The sequence below is a fragment of the Myotis yumanensis genome, unplaced genomic scaffold, assembly GCF_028538775.1.
Source record: "Myotis yumanensis isolate MYYU_CA2020_CCGP unplaced genomic scaffold, mMyoYum1.0.hap1 SCAF_6, whole genome shotgun sequence".
NCBI lineage: Eukaryota > Metazoa > Chordata > Mammalia > Chiroptera > Vespertilionidae > Myotis > Myotis yumanensis.
In genome coordinates, this window is record NW_027223757.1 from 65320888 (window position 1) to 65340668 (window position 19781).

Genomic DNA, 19781 nt, shown 5'->3' on the forward strand with positions numbered 1-19781 from the left:
TGCCTGGGTTGCGGGCACATCCCCAGTGGGGAGTGTGCAGGAGGCAGCTGATCGATGTTTCTCTCTCATCGATGTTTCTAACTCTCTATCTCTCTCCCTTCCTCTCTGTAAAAAATCAATAAAATGTATTTTAAAAAAAAAAGAAAAAAAAAAAGAGAAAAGTTGGTTTAGGGACAATATATGGTACTGCTCCCTAAAGAGAAGGAAAAGGAGGAGGGAGATGCAAAAAGCAGCATATGTTAGAACCAAGGCCAAGAGCCTATAGGAATGCCAGAAAAAGGTATCTATTTCTACAAATGACAGAGCTTGCCCAGAGGACACAGAACTGATATTAATACTTACTAGTCACACATATTTCTTCACTCATATTCACTCATACGCTCCAACTCATGGACTGTACAATAATATTTATAATTCATTCATGGGAGCCAGCCTCGCTTAGGGAAGTCAGAGGCAGCTTTAGTTCCAGTGTTTCTGCAGAGGGATGCCCACCCAAAATGCTCCTCTTGAGCCAAGAATGGCTTGAGGAATCTTTCTATGTCCAGGACTCTTAACTATATCACTCTTGGTCAATGTCTAAGGAGGCTGATATCTGGCAAGGACAGAACACATTTGATCACAGTATAAATATTTAACTTGACTAATAAGTATCTCAGAATCAGTTTAGATAAAAAGTTGAAAACCAGGTTTCTAGTATCAAAACCCCGGAAAGTGATCGCCTCATCAAACCTGGGAAGTCTCCTTTGGTTTGTTTGGGATGCATCAGAGTCACTTGCAATCCATTTGGTCTTCTGTCATTTGTCTGCTGGCACTGTTCTCATGAGCAGATCAAACCCACCAGACTTTATGCCAAAATGGCAAGGGCTCTGTTTCATTTATCGCAAAATACACAGAGCCTAGCAGAATATCTGGCACATGGCAGACAAATAATCAACACTGATTAAATGAAAGAATCAACTGAATGAATGAATGAATGAATGAACTCATCAGGCACTCTTCACTTTCCTTTCCTTCCTAATTCATCAATCAGAGGCTAATAGTTGCCTGCCATTTTTTTTTTTTTAATCCTCACCCGAGGATATTTTTCCATTGATTTTTAGAGAGAGTAGAAGAGGGAAAGACAGAGATAAATATTGATGTGAGAGAAACACGTTGATTGGGCCCTGTCGGGGAGAAGTCTGCAACCAAGGTACATGCCCTTGACTGGAATCGAACCCGGGACTCTCCAGTTCACAGGCTGACATTCAATCCACTGAACCAAACCAGCTAGAGCAGTGATGGTGAACTTACGACACACATGTCAGAGGTGACATGAGAACTCATTTTTTTGGTTGATTTTTCTTTGTTAAATGGCATTTAAATATATAAAATAAATATCAAAAATATAAATCTTTGTTTTACTATGGTTGCAAATATCAAAAAATTTCTATATGTGACACGGCACCAGAGTTAAGTTAGGGTTTTTCAAAATGCTGACACGCCAAGCTCAAAAGGTTCGCCATCACTGAGCTAGAGCTTGACTGCCATTTTTATCCTGCACTTATAAAAAGTACTGTCCTGTTCTGAAATTATCACTAAAATTGCTGATATATCATTCATAATTACTAATAGAAAGTTTGCTCATTATGAGCTATTCTATTCATCCAACAAACATTTATTTACTAGCAGAACGTGGCTTGAGGCTTCTTCTTAACTAGATTAATAATGGGTAATATTATAGTTTGATTCATGGTAAGTTGCAGCAACTGACATCAAAATAAGAAGAAATGCTGGACATAATTCAATTCCACTAAAACACCTAATATGTACAAGGCTCCATGGCATAAGCCTTGAACAGAAAAGCTCAGCCTATAATTTCCCAGAAATCCCCCAAGCAATGTAAATTAAAGTGTTTAAACTATAATTACACTAGAAAAAGCCACAAGCTTTGTGTGACATTTTCTGAAAATCTGTAAATTGTTCTGTTAAACTTATCCATATTAGTTTGGATTTTCTGAGAACAGATGGGATTCAACATGAAAGGTACTTTTATTGGGGAGACTTTTGTGAATTATAAAGGGGAGGAATAGGCAGAGTCTAACACCTGTGAAGGGAAGGGGGAAGGGCAGGATTGTGTAGGAAGAGTCTCAGACAGCAGCACATTCCTAAGAATATTCTGGGAAGGCTGGTGGGGAGGCCTTGAACCAACGTCACCCATCAAGGGAGTTGGCCACCATCTTCATTCCTTGTAGCCCCACCATACTCATTCATTGGCTAGGAACAGCATGAAGGAAGCATGGCCTCTGCAGAAACACAGTAGTCGATCCAATGGGGCAGCAGCTGGGGTTCTCAATCACCTCTACTTCCCACAGGGGGAGATTTGAGTGATGCACTCCCATTGCCACATCACCTTTTATAAGTCTTCAGGTTTTTCAGTTAATGTGTGATGGACATAAAAACCACAAATATTTTCATGCCACCAAATTTTACCTATATATTTGATGCTATTGCTAACATAAGAAACATTCAAACCTGTAAAGAATTTTTGTGAGTTTATTTGAGCCAAACTGTCGACAATTGTAAGGAAGCAGACTCTCAATGAATTAAGATAATGCTCTGGAGAATGGCAGTTTTACGCCTATTTTTATACATTACCATCAAAGGAGGAGATGTAAGTGAGTTACATGAGATCCACTGTTGATAGATTAGGGAGGTGGGAGAAAGCAAAGCAAGGAACCTCTGGAATTGGATAAAAAGTAAAATGATAGACACATGCTTCTTTTACATAGGTGGGTACAGGATAGTTAACTGTTGGTAAATGTTTCCCTCCTCGTCCCGCGTGGTTCACGGTTCAGGATCTGGAAGAGGAGCTGCACACAAATGAAAGAGAAAAGACACGAGATAATTTGGAAATATTGGGGGACCAGGCAGGCAAGTCCCACTCGAAGAGAAGGACTTCCACGGGTGCTCAGGCCGTACCAACCTTTTATAGTCAGAGGTAAACAGGGCAGTGGTCACCATAGTTACACAGTTCTTGTGAGTTTCACTTGGTTTGACCATAGTTACACTTCCTGCACTTCCCTCAGCCCATTAGCTTCCCAGATAAGATCTGGGGAGTGTTATAAGGTCAAGCCTAATTATGCTAAGAGAACTGTGCCCTCTAAGCTGGGACTTGTTTGTGACTTTGCCAACAGGTCAGTCCGAGGCTTAACCCTCTATCAGTTCCCCACAGTTAACAGTAACAATTAACACAATAACAATGAGGGAATTTGTGGTCTGCACCCTGGCATATAGGTTGTGCCCTGTGGGGTCTGGTAAAAGGGAAGTTAAAAGTTACCCTGACATTCCAAAGGTATGTTATCATAGATGCGAAAAGACAATAAGCTCAATTAAGATCCAAGTTGATCTTTGTCAGAGAATATACCATTCTAGGACATGACTAATAGACTGCTTTTTTAATTAAAAAGTTTTAGTTTCAGACCATCCTTTGTGGTTACTTTAGGTCTTTTGAGTTTGCAAGGCCAACACTCAGGCCTTACCTGAGCTCATCAGGTTAGCAAGTGGTCCCTTTTCATCCACACTGTGATGAATCATGTTACTATTAACAGAAATGAAGGATTCCATTATGTTAATACTAGAGGCCCAGTACACGAATTTGTGCATGGGTGGGGTCCAGCCTGCCTGCCCAGGTAGGGCCAATCAGGCCAGGCTGGCTGGGGGGAGGGGCTGTGGGTGGTTGGCCAGCCGGCCCTGCCCCCTGGTCGAATTCCAGGCTGAGGGGGCAATTTGCATATTAGCCTTATATTATATAGGACTAGAGGCCCGGTGCACTGATTCGTGCACTGGTGGGGTCCCTCAGCCTGGCCTGCAGGGATCGGGCCGAAATCGGCTCTCCGATATCCCCCAAGGGGTCCTGGATTGTGAGAGGATGGCTCCCAGGTGACATACCCCGGAATTGGGCTCCCTCCTCTCTGGTTCTGGGCACATCACTGGAGAACCACAGCTGCCAAGTCACCACAACTCGGCAGCTCCTGTGTTGTGGTCAGTGGGCGTCATAGCTACCAGTTGAAGTGTCTGACCCCCAGTGGTCATTGTTATAGTTACCAGTCGGATGGTCACTTAGGCTTTTATATATATAGATACTTAGGTTGTTACACATTTTATATTAAAGTATGCAAGCTGCCTTTTCTCTGTCACATATCATGATGATTAGTATGCAATCCAAGCAAAACTAGACAACACAAAATACTCTAACACAGTATTTCTGAAATGTTAACTGTTAGGTCTGATCAAATAATTGAATCAGATATCCCCTCCCCTAGGAACTGACCTTCAGACCACTTCACAATTCGCTTAGACCACATTCCACTTGCTAAGACCATCATCCTTCCCCTCTGGACCTTCCTAGGACCTTTATCCACCCAGAGTATTCTCCGCCCAGAAAAAGCCCGCCTAGAGTCCTTTAAAATCTGACTCCCCATCCCCGGCTGCTGGCACCATTTTGGGGCTCAGCACATCTGGTATTAACTTAGTAAAAACCTTCACTAATTTGGGCTAATTGGAGGTTGACTAAATTACAGCATAGTTTTATAGGAATGTGGTTATTGCTTAGCATACACAGTAACTGCAATTAGAGAACAAATGTTGACTAAGAGAGAGAATGGTATGAAGACCGAATGACTAGTCCCAATTACCACACTAGTTAGTTTGTTTCTGGGGAGAATACACTTTTTTAAAAAAATATATATTTTATTGATTTTTTACAGAGAGGAAGGGAGAGGGATAGAGAGCCAGAAACATCGATGAGAGAGAAACATCGATCAACTGCCTCCTGCACACCTCCTACTGGGGATGTGCCCACAACCAAGGTACATGCCCTTGACCGGAACCGAACCCGGGACCTTTCAGTCCGCAGGCCAATGCTCTACCTACCGAGCCAAACCAGCCAGGGCAAGAATACACTTTTTAAAAAGTTTATTCTCTTTAAAAAGGTCTCCCTACAATCTTCTAATTGCACTTGATTCATAACACACAAATAATCAGTCCACTGCATTTTGTCTTCTATAGGCTTTGCAAGCCCTTTCTTCCTAATTTAAGTGTAGCCTGAGGGCTGAAGGCCCAATCCCTGTGGCTGAGTGAGGCCATAGAACAGCAAAGGAGGCCTTAAGGGAGGCCCAGTAGTTCCCATCCTTCCTTCAAATCTGTAAACTGGACTTGACTTCTCCTGACCCTGTTAGTTATCCAAAGGCCACAAGGGTAGGACCTATTGAGTCATCAGAACTGACTAAGCTGGTCTATTCTATGCACTGCTTTTCTCATATTTGCCCTCTGTACTTGAATTTTGTTTCACAAATGAATGTATATTTTATCAGTTCACCTATGCAAATAATCACTAATTTTCCAACCGGTGACTTTTTAATATTATTTATACTCATATAAAACAATTTCAATTCAAGTACAGTCAAACCTCATTTTTCTAATGTCTCCTATATTGAACAATTCTGTTCTCTTTTTTTAAAAAAATATTTTTTATTTTTTTTTTACAGAGAGGGAGGGAGAGAGGGATAGAGAGTTTGAGACATCGATGAGAGAAAAACATCAATCAGCTGCCTCCTGCACACCCCCTACTGGGGATGTGCCCACAACCACGGTACATGCCCTTGACCAGAATCGAACCCGGGACCCTTCAGTCCACAGGCCGACGCTCTTTCTGAGCCAAACCAGCTAGGGCAACAATTCTGTTCTCAACCAAGTTGTTCACAGAAAAAATGTCTCGATTACCTGACAACCTCTTCAAGCTGATACCTCAGCATGACAAAAAGTGTCTCTCAGGCAACAAAGGAGAGAATGCTGGGGAAATAAAAGATTAGCACAATTTTAAAACATAAAGAGGCCATCAAGAGTGTTAATATTGCCAAGGGTGTGAAAGAAACAATGATCAGAGACCATTGAAGAGGTAGAAACACTGCTGTTGATTTAGATAAAGGAAAAGCAGGTAGCCAGTGACAGCCATTTTGGAGACAGTGATATATGAACAAGCAAAGAGGCTGCATGCTGACCTGAAAGACAGCCCTGGACTGAGTGTTGAAAGTAATTTGTTTAAGGCTAGTAGGGGATGGTTCAATAAATATAAGAAAAAAAAGTGTTCATTTATAGATTAAACAGTACATTAGACATGTACTGTATATAAGAAAGGTTAAAACAGGGAATCATTTTGGGGTCTGAAACAGATGAATTCAATTTACATTACTTCTTTTGTTGTTGTTGTTCGGTTAATCCTCACTGAGGATATTTTTCCACTGATTTTTCGAGAGAGTAGAAAGGAGAGACAGAGAGAGAAACATCGACATGAGAGACACATGCCCTGACCAGGGTTGGGGATCAAGCCTGCAACCCAGGCATGTGCCCTTGACCAAAATTGAACCCGGGACCCTTCAGGCCGATGCTCTATCTGCTGAGCCAAACCAGCTAGGGCTTACATTATTTCTAATGGGAAAAAATGATTTGATTTTTAAACAAATCGCTTCTGGAACAAATTAAGTTCAAGAACTGAGGTTCCACTGTATTTCAAATTTCGGTTTCTTAATCCCTCCCCCATTCCCCCTTGCAGGAAGCCGAGAGTCTTGGCAAAATACATTCATGATTTAAGGACAACTAACATTACTGAAATGTATGTGCTATGTATTATGCCAAGTGGTTTACAGGTTTTTATCCATTAAATCTTCTCAACTGCTCAGTGTGGTGGAACTAATTTTATCTCCAACTTACACATACAGACACTAAAATAGAGAAGTTAAATAACTTACCCAAGGTCACATAGCTAGTAAGTAGTAGAACCAGGATTTGTACCCAAGTAATTTGGCTCCAAGTTAAAAACTTTCTGTTATTACTGTGGCTTTCTCAAATATAATGCACTACTTAACTCACATTTAAAAAGTCAATATCATCTAGCACAAGGCAATACAATCATTTTTTTAAAGTTGCTTTATTTACATTTGCATTTTATAAGCAGCTGATTAAACTAAGACATGATGAAAGAAGTGTACAATTCTAATCATCACTTATATACCCCAATACATCTAAGTTAAAATTAATGTGTTAATGCAGAAATATTTCCCCATCCTCACTTATAGCAGCATATTTTCTTCCAAAGCCATCATATATACTTTTAAATACATTATAGAAATTAGAAGATTAAAGGATATGCACAAAGAAAATAATCAGAAATAAGTTAATTCAGATGTATGTAATCAGAAAAAGATAATAAGATTAAAAAATATGTGGCTTAAAAATCAATACAGCGTCCTTTTCGTTCCCAATCTCCATATCGGGTAGGTTCAGGGCCCCTGGGTCCACCTCTTTCTTTGGTAACAGGATTAACATCATCTGGAAATTCTGAAGAAGATGTAAACAAAGCAGTCAATAGAGATAGGAAAAGCATGATGGTCAATTTTGAAGACAAGGTTGCACAGTTATGCAGTTAGGAGGCTAGACACCATGACTAAGCTACTGTGCAGTCTTGAAATGTGAGCAGCTTTACTGTACTTACTGGTCAGTGGTTCTTTCTCTAAATGGGTATCATCTTCTGGTGCATCAAAGCGACCTTGTGGTAACTTTGACTTCTTAAGGGGTTGTTTGATAGGCTCAGACTTTTCTCCTTGAGAACTTGTATTCCTCAAAGAATGACACAGAAGGGGGGATCCTAGTAGAGTGATGATAGTGGAAAAATAGAAGCTGTTCATTTATTCTGTTTTAAAAATTTAGTAATTTTACTTAATTTATTTTTATTTATTTATTTATTTTTTTCCATATATTTTATTGATTTTTTACAGAGAGAAGAAGGGAGAGGGATAGTTAGAAACATCGATGAGAGAGATCGACCAGCTGCCTCCTGCACATCTCCCACTGGGGATGTGCCCACAACCCAGGTACGTGCCCTTGACCGGAATCGAACCTGGGACCTTTCGGTCCACAGGCCGACGCTCTATCCACTGAGCCAAACCGGTTTCGGCACTTAATTTATTTTTAGTTTATACATTCACATTTGTCAAAGTTCATAAAGTACAAAAGGACACAGTGAAAATTCTTCCCTCGGTCCATATCTTCTAGACAGCCATTTCCTTTCCTTGGAGCCAACCAATGTTATCAGTGTGAAAACAAGAGCTTTGAAATAAACTGCTTAACCATTATTAAAATAGTAGGATCAGTTTTAAACACTGATTCCTGTCTGAAGCAATGCCAAGAATCAGATCATTCTGAATAACTAATTAGTGTGAATTTCTCCATTATAATACTTAATATTGAAATCTCTAGAAGTCACAAGAGACTGTATTTTGTAGTCTTATAGGTACACTAGAGGCCTGATGCACGAAGATCCGTGCAAGAATGGGCCTTCCTTCCTCTGGCTGCCGGCACCGCCTACGCTCCAGCTGGAGCCACCTTTCTGCCTTCGTTCTGGCCCGGAGCCTCCCCATGCTGCCCAGAGGCCCGGAGTGGCTGGGGCGGTGCGGAACTTTGTTGGGTTGATTTGCATACTCACTCCTGATTGGCTGATGGGCGTCATGAAGGTATGGTCAATTTGCATCTTTCTCTTTTATTAGTGTAGATTCTAATCATGGGCCTCTATTCCTAAAATTTTTTAAATGTATCAGGCAGATGCATTTATTAACTTTTTAAAAAATATATATTTTTATTGATTTCAGAGAGGGAGGGAAAGGGAGAGAGATATAGAAACATCAATGATGACACAGAATCACTGATTGGCTGTCTCCTGCACGCCCCACACTGCAGATCGAGCCCGCAACCCAGGCATGTGCCCTTGACTGGAATCAAACCTGGGACCCTTCAGTCCACAGGCTGACACTCTATCCACTGAGCCAAACCAGCTAGGGCTGCATTCATTAACTTATTAATGTTTTAATAAAGCTATGACAATGATCTACAGAATTAATATAGTTTCCTTCCATCTACATGGTCACTAATATAAAATACTTCATATTTATGATACTAATTGGCTGAGAAAAATTCTGTGAACCAAAAAAATTTCTGTACATATTAAAGTAAATAAATACACTTATCTATTTAAAATTTTTACTTATTTATTGATTTAGAGTACAGACTATTTTGTGTCCAAACTCCAATATCTAAGGTATATTTTATTTTTCTTATCTCCTCATAAGAAGACTTAGTTAAACATATACTAAAAGACTAAAGAGAAAAAACCTGTAATAGTATCTTATAAGACAGCATTTATTTTTATTTAGAAATTAAATGGAAAACATACAAATCTGAATTTCTGATTATATTAATATGTTTCATATAATAATCTCATCTTGGTTTATAATGGCTGACTATCTAGAAAACACATTGAAAATGTACAACTGAAGGACTTTCTCAGTCCAAATAACAGGATATAAAAATCAATTAGTCATGTTATCTGAAATATAGGTTTCTTTATAATTTGACCTTATATCCCAATTTAGCAAGTTTATGCAGTCTCTATAATAGAAACTTCTGTCCATCACCTGATGGCCAAATATCTATTCATCAATAAATCTATCACTAATCAGTAAAGCAAGAAAGATAGTTCAGTAATAATACAGATATACAGAAAGGAGAATTCAACAATTACATATTAAGATTCTAAATGTGGACAGATTTTACATCTACTTTGGCTAATAAGTAGTCTCTGCATTTTGTTGCTAATTAAGTATATTTTATTGTACAAAAAACTCACTTTGAAGCCTAAAAATTAGCTAGTACTTAATACATACAAGTAGCCACTCGAAACTGTGTGCTCCGGCTCAACTCATCACAATACAATCAGCACTTCTTGCCCTCTAGCTGGTTTTGCTCAGTGGATAGAGCATCAGCCTGTGGACTGAAGGGTCCCAGGTTCGATTCTGGTCAAGGGCACATGCCCAGGTTGTGGGCTCCATCCCCAGTAGGGAGTGTGCTGGAGGCAGCCAGTCAATTATTCTCTCTCATCATTGATGTTTCTATCTCTCTCTGCCTCTCCCTCTCCCTTCCTCTCTGAAATCAATAAAAATATATTTTAAAATCAGCACTTCTTGTTTTAGGTTTGGTTGTTGTTGCAAATTTTTAAAAAGTCTCTTAAATGAAAGCCTGAAATGATAAAATGTAATTTTGGTATGTTCTAAATCTGTAGAATTTCTACATTTATGCAAAATCATAAAAATGTCACAGAATACACCCCTGGCTACCAATTATAATACAGATAAAAATCTGAGGCTAAAAATTTTACCTCTTAAGTGATGCAAATATACTAACTATAATAAAAGTAAAAGCTGTGTTAGATGCCTCTGTGCCAGGCACTGTGCTAGCAGCTGAAAAGATGATACCTTATTTAAGCCTCAATAATCTGATGAGACAGGTATAATTGTCTTTATTTTTACAATAATTTTGTTCAATATAAACGAAATCATTTTCTAAAAAAGTGACATTAGGTAGATGTGGTAGAGACTGCTAAACATCCCAAACAGCCACGTTTCCCTTCTCCCATTTAGTTCTAGGACTCCCACTCACTTCCCTTGCTAATAACCAGACCACGCATTTAGAGATCACATTTCCCAGCGACCCCTCTGGGCAAGCAGCCATGTGTCCAAATGTGACCACAGGGCTGAGACTGAAAGTGATGTGTGCACATTTTAGGTGGCTTCAATTTTGCAACAAGCTGATTGCCCTGGATTTCTTTCCCCATTCCCTCAGTGACCCAGCTTCAACCACATAGGAGAGAACAAATCCCAGGCCAGGGTGACACTTAAAAATATTTAACTAATACGACTAGACACTGCTTACCAGAACATATGTCCAATCAATCAGAAGACACACAACTTGTAAATAACTAGCAAAACTCTACTGTTGCATATTGGCTGACTGTTGGTTACTGCCTTACAAATGGGGGAGCAACAAGAGGAAAAGAACCTGGATCCCTTGGTAAAGCAAGAAATATTTACTGTCAAAGCAGAGTGGCCCTGCCTGTTCTCACTGGCAGGACTGTTTTGTTTTTTTTAAAATATATTTTATTGATTTTTTACAGAGAGGAAGGGAGAGAGATAGAGAGTTAGACACATCGATGAGAGAGAAACATCGACCAGCTGCCTCCTGCACACCTCCCACTGGGGATGTGCCCACAACCCAGGTACATGCCCTTGACTGGAATCAAACCCGGGACCCCTCAATCCACAGGCCGACGCTCTGTCCACTGAGCCAAACCGGTTTCGGCAGGACTGTTACTACAGCAGCTTGGTCCTCTCCTTAAGTAATACAAAGGAGAAGTAAAAGACTTGCAAACTAGACATATCCTCTAGTGAGGATTAAAAAAAACAACCTTTTAGAACTTCTGTTTTTAGGAATTTGATAAATTAAGATGCTAAAGCCATATAGCTATAAAACACCTGAAAAAGTAAAGTATATACAAAAAACTTCCAAATCAGAGAAAGAGCCTTTAAGAAAATAATAAAAAAATAAAAAAGCAGTCCAGTGAGGTAAACACACTTAAACTATTACATAGTCTATGTCTTTTTCTCCACTAGAGCTTGGGAAATAGAGGCCAGCCCTCAGGGAAGCTCATGCTCTGAGAAAAGAAAAGGAGCAAAAACACATAAACATCCTGGGGGATCTGGTTAAAATGCAGATTCTGAGTAGGTCTGGGTGGAACCTGAGATCTGCATTTTAACAAGCTCCCACGTGTTGCTCATGCTGCTGGTCAAAGGCCAAGGGACTAGAAGAAAACCTCCAGTTAATGAAGAAAACGGTTAAGGAAGGAAACATGTCCATCTCAGTATTGGTGCTGAATGGAGATGCAGAAAAAGAAGCCCCTCTTGATATTTTGAAGCCACTGACTGACCACATCTTTGTTTATTCCTGATTATACACTATCTGCATGGCACAACCCCTCCCCCACCACCTCCACCCCTGCCCCTGCTAAGAGGAGCATCTTACTGTAAAGAGGACCCAAGTTGAAGTGCTCTCAGACATATGGCAAAGCAGAAGCAAATTCTCTGAGGAGAAATACTTTTTCAATCCATTTCTCATGAAAGTCTCACAGAATCCCAGAAATTCTGGAGCCAGAGAACTCAATAAATGAAATGAGAAATGTATGAGAGAGCACTGGAAATAGAGCAGTCCAGATGGAAGAGAGAATTAACCACCTTAAAGAGAGAAACCTAGCAATGACCCAGGAAGATGAAAAGAGAGAACTAAGAGGTTTTTTGTTTTTGTTTTTTTAATGAAAGAACTCCATCTGACTACATCAGAGGAAGCAATGTAAGGGTAATAGGTATATCAGAAGGAGAAGAAAAGAAGAAGGGAACAGAGAACCTACTAAAAGAAATAGTTGAGAATTTCCCAAGCCCATGGAAAGAACTGGACTTCAAATAGAGGAATCTAACGGAACACCTAATTATTCCAATGCAAAAAGATGTTTTCCAAGACACATTTTATTCAAACTGTCAAAAATTAATGACAAAGAAAGAATTCTCAAAGCAGCCAGCGAAAACAAGACTGTACCATTCAATGGAAACCCCGTTAAACTATCATCAGATTGCTCAATAGAAACATTACAAGATAGGAGAGAGTGGAAGGAAATCTTCAAAAATATACTTTTATTCCTGGTCAGGGCACATGCCTGGGTTGAGGGCTTGATCTCCAATATGGGGGGTATAGGAGGCAGCCGATCAATGATTCTCTCTCATCATTGATGTTTCTCTCTCTCCCTCTCCCTTCTCTCTGAAATCAATACAAATATATATATTTTTAAAAAGCTGTGGTACATTTACATTATGGAATACTATGCAGCAGTCTTTAAAAAGAAAGATCTCTTACCCTTTAAGACAGCATGGACAGACCTGGAGGGTATTATGTTAAGCAAAATAAGCCAGTCAGAAAAAGACAAGAATCACATGATCTCACTCATATGTGGAATCTAAAGAACAAAATAAACTGAAGAACAAAATAGATCCAGAGACATAGAAGCATGGAACAGACTATGGAATCTCAGAAGTAAGGTGCGGGTAGATGGGAAGAGATTAACCAAATAACTTATAGGCACATATGCATAACCCATGGACAAAGACAATAGTGTGGTGAATTCAGGCCTGGAGTGGGAGGCAGGTTCGGGCTAGAAGCGGCCAATGGAGCAAAAAAAGGGGACATTCGTAATACTTTCAACAATAAAGATTTTTTAAAATAATCAATAAAAACCATAAAACATTGAGCAGTATTAATCAAATCCCAACAGGAATTTTATTTATTTATTTTTTAAAAGAATTTTATATGAAAAGCAGATACCCAAGAATAGACACTTCTGAAAATCAAGATGGGAGGACTTACCCTACTAGATATCAAGATTAATTACAAAGGTACGGTTATTAAAGGCAGGTGGCATCAGTACATGAATAAACAGAGTAATGAAACTGAAAAGAGAGCCAAAGAAATAAACCCATGAATATATATATATATATATATATATATATATATATATATATTAGAGGCCCAATGCACAAAATTTGTGCAAGAGAAGGCCTTCCTTCCCCCAGCTGCCGGCTGCTGGCACCAGCTTCCCTCTGGCACCCAGGACCCAGGCTTCCCTCCGGCCCCAGCTTCTTCCAGAATGACATCCGGTCTAATTAGCATATTACACTTTTATTATTATAGAGGATTATATACATAATACACATATATTATGTATATGTAATACATATAATATATATAATGTAAACTTGATGTATTTATTTAAATTAGGGACTTATTTTTTTAATATATTTTTATTGATTTCAGAGAGGAAGGGAGAGGGAGAGAAACATCAATAATGAGAGAGAATCACTGATCCGCTGCCTCCTGCGCACCCACCAGCCTGCAACCTGGGTATGTGCCCTTGACTGGAATTGAGCCTAGGACCCTGCAGTCCACAGGCAGACGCTCTATCCACTGAGCCAAACTAGCTAGTGCTATATGTAAACTTGATTTATGATAACTGGCAATATACAGTGTGAGAAAGGGACCTGGGACAACTGGTTATTGCTATGAAAAAAATAAAATTGGTTTCCTGTCTTACACCATACACAAAAATCAATTCCTGGTAAAAAAAAAAAAAAAAAAAAAAAAAAAGGTTTAAATATAAAAATCAAAACTATAGACCTTTCAGAAGAAATTATAGAAAAATACTTTATGACTTTAGGGTAGAAAAGGCTTTATTAGACAAGATCACAAAGCACTGACAATAAACAAAAGGATTACAAGATGAAAACAAAATTATGAATCAAGACACTTTTGAAGTTGAGTGATTGTACATACAGATTCATTACTGTATTCTGTCTACTGTCTTACATGACTTAAAAAAAGAGACACCATACGAGTGACAAAAACAGCCCACAAACCGAGCTACGTGCCACTTACATAACTAAAAAAGGCTTAGTATTCAAATATATGTGAAAAATATAAATAAGACAAATAATCCATGAAGAAAATAAAGATATTTCAGAACAAAGCGAACAAAATTTTAAAAGATTTTTAATTCCTCTAACAATAGGAAAGCAAAATTGCAGTAAGATACTATTTCAGCATCCTAGAGTCACACAAAAATGAAAATTTCTGATGACATCAAGTGTTGGCAAGTATGTGGAGCAACAGGAACTCATATACTGCTGGTAGAAGTGTGAGCTGCCAGTAAGAATGGACAATGAATGCCTTTATAACTGGCATCGGACTGTAAAACTGAACAGCCCTATTCAATATGTTCCAGGAATTCCATTCCTTGCACGAGAGCACCCATAACACATAAGAATGTGTAGCAACCAAACCTGGTGTTTCTAGAATTATCCAAATGCTCACTGAGGAGAATGGAAGAACATATATTTTCACAGTTGAGCAACCTCTAACATCACTATGGATGAATCTCAAAATACACAGTTGAAAAAAGCAGCAAAATAAAATAAAAATGGCGTGAAGCCATTTCTATAAAGATAAAAAACATGCAAAGTTACACATCTTCATCCAGAAGCAGCACACAGGAAGTTGCTTGGCAATAGAAATATTCTACTTCTTATACTGGAGAATGGGTTTGTAAATGTTGGCTTTGCTTCATAACTTACACGTGTTGTATAATCTTTTGGTATCAAATGCTTCATAAGTTTTTAACACTAGTGAAAAAAGGTTGTTGTATGGACACAACAAAATGTTAGTGTTATTACCTTGGAGTTTGGATAACATGGGACTTTCACTTTTTAGATTATTCATTCTGGACCATTTAAAATTTTTACTCTTTAACAAATAATATGCTTGGGGAGAAATGATTACAGAAAGGAAAACCAACTGCATAGGAACCTGGGACCCATGAGTATGAGGGGCAGTAATCCTGTTTTCAATGTACACAACACAATTTCCCCCAGATGTCCTAAGGTAAAACCATGCTTAGCACACCCTGTGGGTTAAGTCTGTAATATATTGAGAACATTTCCAACCCAAAGGGATTAAGAAGTATTGGTTTTTACTGAAAATACCCATACTTTCTCTGTATTAACAATTCCTAGCTTCATCTAATTTTTGTTATGCTTATTTGCCTTTGGCCCACTTCTGCACTTTTCCAATGTTTTTCATAGTGTAAACTGCACAAATCCTTTGTGATGTAAACAAATAAATACACGAATGACTCCCATTCCCAAAGGGCTCACTTTTCCATTTGTGCCACAAGCATCAGAGTCTAGTGCGCTGGGCAAGTTCCCCAACACCCCACCAGGAACGTGTGCTGCCGGCCCTTCCCGGGCAGAGCGGCGGCCGAAGGAAGCAGGTGGCCGGTGGGAAGGGCTTGGGGCTCTCCCAGCTCCAGTCCCACCCTGGGGTCCCCCGCACGGCACCTGCCTAGGCCAAGGCGCGCGTGGCCGAGCGGAGTGACCGAGGAGCTCGGCGACCTCCTGCACCCGCAAACCCCTCGACACACCTTCCCCTGCGGGAGGCCTTCCTTGCGGCGCCGGGGCCCCCGCCCGCGACCCTGGCTCCTGGGCCGGGTGCCTTACTTGCCGTTCTCCACGCTGTAGCAGGAGCGCGACCTAGAAACCCCGCGACCGCCATGGCGCAGACTCCCGCCGCGCAGTGCCGTTTCTGGGCCTCCTGTGGGAGGCGGGACTGCGTGGGCCGGGTGGGCGGGGCTTCCGTGGGTGGGCGGGGCTCCTCGTGGGGGCGGGGCTTCCGTCCTCCCCGCGTTGGGCATCAGAGCTCTTGGCTCAGGCTTTTTGTAGACAAAGGAGCGCAGGAAGCACGAACGACCCAAATTACTCTGAAGCCCGTGTGAATTCAACCCCCAAATCATGGCTGAAGTGGGATGAGGGAATCATTTCGTTTAATATCTAAATCTGAGGGACAAGGGCTCTTGGAAGATCTTTTATAGTATACGAAGACTGAGCATCTTTTACTCATTTCCCTCATCTCTCTCTCTCTCTCATTTACTTTTTAATCTATTGTTTAGTGAACTCCTAATTCGTCACTCATTGACCAGATGACCTGAAAGATGAGTTTTGAGTGACATGCAGAGCAAGGAAAAGCTTTCCATCTGTCCAGGCTGCTGTGAAAGGAGTCCTGCCAATTGGCCCCTTAAATTCCAACAGTTCCAATGTGTTGGTAGCATTTGTGGCAGATCAGGAGGCTTCTTGTAACCCGTGTAAGTCTTTTTAAATTTTTATTTATTTTATTTTAGAGAGAAAGGAAGAGAGAAACATAGATGGCAGAGAGAAACATCATCCATAGGCTGCCTCCTGCGTGCTCCCTATTGGGGGTGCTCCCTATTGGGGGTGGAGCCCGCAACCGGGAGAGGGGGTGGGTAGGGTGGGGGCGGGGGGAGATGTACCCTGACCAGGAATGGAACCAGCGACCTCTTGGTGCATGGGTCGGCGCTCAACCACTGAGCCACACTGGCCAAGCTGGAAGTCTTTACAGAATTACAGTGGAAGTCTCCAGGATTTGTCTGACCACGTGACATCAGGTGGCTATGCAATCTGAGTTTCTCTTCATGAACTGGGCGTTATCTGGTCCTTTTAGATAAGTTTTTTTTTTTTACGAAGAGGAAGTGGTTTATACAGAACAGGGCCAACACCCCCCCCCCCCCCCCCCCCCCCCGCCCCAAACAAACAAACCACAGCCCATTTTCATTAGCATACTTTTGACCCTGAGCTCATATCTACAGCTTAACAAGGAGTTCCCTGGGTGAGAAAGAAGTTCAAAGCTGGATTACAGATGTAATTTTGCTCAATGTACTGACCTAGCTGGCAAGGGACTGGCTTTGGCTTTTAAAGACCCATTTGTGAGAGACCCTCAGAAACAGCAGTGAGAAAAAAAAAAAAATCCTCCTAGAGGGTAGAACGTTATCTTATACACTTTGCCTGGAAGGAGATATGACATTTCCTGGGCACTGAGTTAGTCTAGTGGTAAGGGACTGGGAAGAGGCTTTGGAATACTTCTATGGAATCGGACCTCTCATAATGGCCCCAAAGCATAAGAATATTTTGGTCTGATTGAATGCTCAAAAAGGCTCTCATTGCTAAAGGGCTTTTAATCAGAACATATTATACCAAAATTTTGTGGCTTCAAAAACACTTATTCTCTCCCAGTTTTTGTGCATCAGGAATCCAGGTGCCAGGGTGCCTCTGGCTCTACCTCTTAAATGAGGTTACAGTCAAGCTGTTAGCTGGGGTTCCAGCCTCATAGGGAGGCATGACGAGGGGAGGGATCTGCTTCCAAACTCACTCACATGATTATTGGCAGGATGTTTTAGTTGGACTACACGCCTCCTTTAGTTCTTTGCTATGTGGGCTTCTCCAAAGGTCATCTCATAACATAGAAGCTGCTTTTTCCACAGACTGAGCAAACGAGAGGAAAGGGGGGATTGATCAAGACGAGAGACAGTCTTTTTTAACCGAATCTCAGAAGTGACATCTATCACTTTTGCTGTGTTCTAGCATTAGAAATAAATCAGATCCATCCCACTCTCAAAGGGAGGGGATTACACAAGGGACGAATACAGGCGGGTGGGCATTTTTGAAGGCCATTTTGGAGGCTGTCTACCACAATGACCCACTCTGTAGACAAGAGTCTCCTTCCCCCACCACAGCTGTTTGCTCAGTTGCTCACTAACAAGGTAGCCACGGTGGCTTGGAGACATGCATGTATTTTTAACATTATTTTCCTCTGCCAAGACTGATTGGTTAGCACTATTATTTGTAGATCCCATTGTAATCAAACCTGCCGTAGCAGCTTCTTCTATAGGAAGACAATTATTCTGGGTCTGGATTGCTTTCACTGACTTATGCTTCTTTTATATACTCCCTCTGTGTTACTGAATACCTTATACACCATACACCTTCTATAGCATCCCATACAACACTGCTTCTTACCAAAGAACTCACTTTCCTGTGAAAGATGTGAAGCAGGGTATGATACCTGTGGGATTAACCAGTCTTATCACATATCCCATCAGACCAGAAGCAAATGGTCTCATAAAATAATGGACAGTCCTATTGAAGGTTTACTTTTGGAACCAGGTGAGAAAATACACTTTGGGATGCTGGCCTAAAAGGGTTTGGCATATCCTCCTAATAATTTAACAGTACTCAGTGATATCTCTTCTGTTGACCTGTATTTTGTTTGGAATACAGGGTCCAAAGAGTAGCAGAGGGATCGATACCTTGTTACACCTGACACACTGCTCATATATTTTGTTTTCCATTGCGGGGAGAAAAAAATCTGCCATGAGTTTCAAGTGTCCCTACATATTATTGCTGAGCATGTCAACTGCAAAACATCCATCTGCTGATACTGAACATTTCTGTAGCTAGTCATACAGGCATCTAAGTAGGTCAAAGCAACTACAGCATTACTACCATGTAACTGCTATTCTCCTAGGAGAAAGATACTGGCTTCTTTGCTGCTTGACCCTCACCTCTGGATTCTTCTACTGCAAAGCAACCCACCAGATGTACAGGTGTCATCTGGCTTTCTGCATCACTGTGGGTGTTGGGGCTGACACTTGGCTACTATTTTGCTGTATTAAAGTCTTTTGTCTCTTACCTAGGACTCTTCTGTCAGCATGAAACCATGGCAAGAAAGCCAGCAAGTAGGCTAAAAACTCAGACCCTTCACTGGTCTTGCCAGCATCTCCATGATTCCAGGTTCTGTTGGTGTACCAATTTTTGCACCCTAAGTGAGGTACAAGGGGTATGTTTTCCCTGAATTGGAAGTTGGGATTGCCACTTATTTTTAGCTCATTCCTCTAGGCAAGGAAGTGGTAATGGTACCAGCAGGAGTGATTGGCCCTGATGAACATGAGGGTAAAGGGAGTAAGGAGAGGAGTCTGACTAGAACTTGGGAATCTCATTTCTTGTAATACCTCCTACCAATAGTATGTTGAATTGTAAACATTAAGCAAAGATTGTTGCAACTGCATCTAGGCAAAACCACCCAAGCCACAGATCCTTGTGTCACCCATGAGGTAAACAAATCTGATCAGGTGAGGTCTGGTTGAAAACAAAGAGAATGGAATATGTGGCAGTGGTGACAAACCATACTCATCTAGTCTTCATGACCAGTGGCGAACTGAGAACTATATTTACCAAAAAATATATATTTTTGAAAATCATAGAACTTTGGGACATAAACACGCTGCTACCAATATTCTAACCTGGAGACTCAATTGATCTGTAATGGGGCTCTAGAGTTTTTTTTAAATGAGTTACCCAAGTAATTCTCACCAAGGAAGCTTTAAAAGCACTGTCCAAGCTATATTCTCATTGGCT

General features: G+C 40.7%; 1 protein-coding gene across 1 annotated transcript; it reads right to left on the reverse strand.

The window, feature by feature from the left end:
• Positions 1–6945: 6945 nt before the first annotated feature.
• SDHAF4 (succinate dehydrogenase complex assembly factor 4) lies at positions 6946–16112 on the reverse strand. Its single transcript, XM_070418300.1, has 3 exons — positions 16014–16112; positions 7529–7681; positions 6946–7374 (listed from the first exon to the last, which is right to left on the reverse strand). Exons 1-3 carry the CDS (start codon positions 16066–16068, stop codon positions 7265–7267), a joined length of 318 nt encoding a protein of 105 aa, XP_070274401.1. The 5' UTR covers positions 16069–16112; the 3' UTR covers positions 6946–7264.
• Between the last annotated feature and the right edge of the window lie 3669 nt (positions 16113–19781).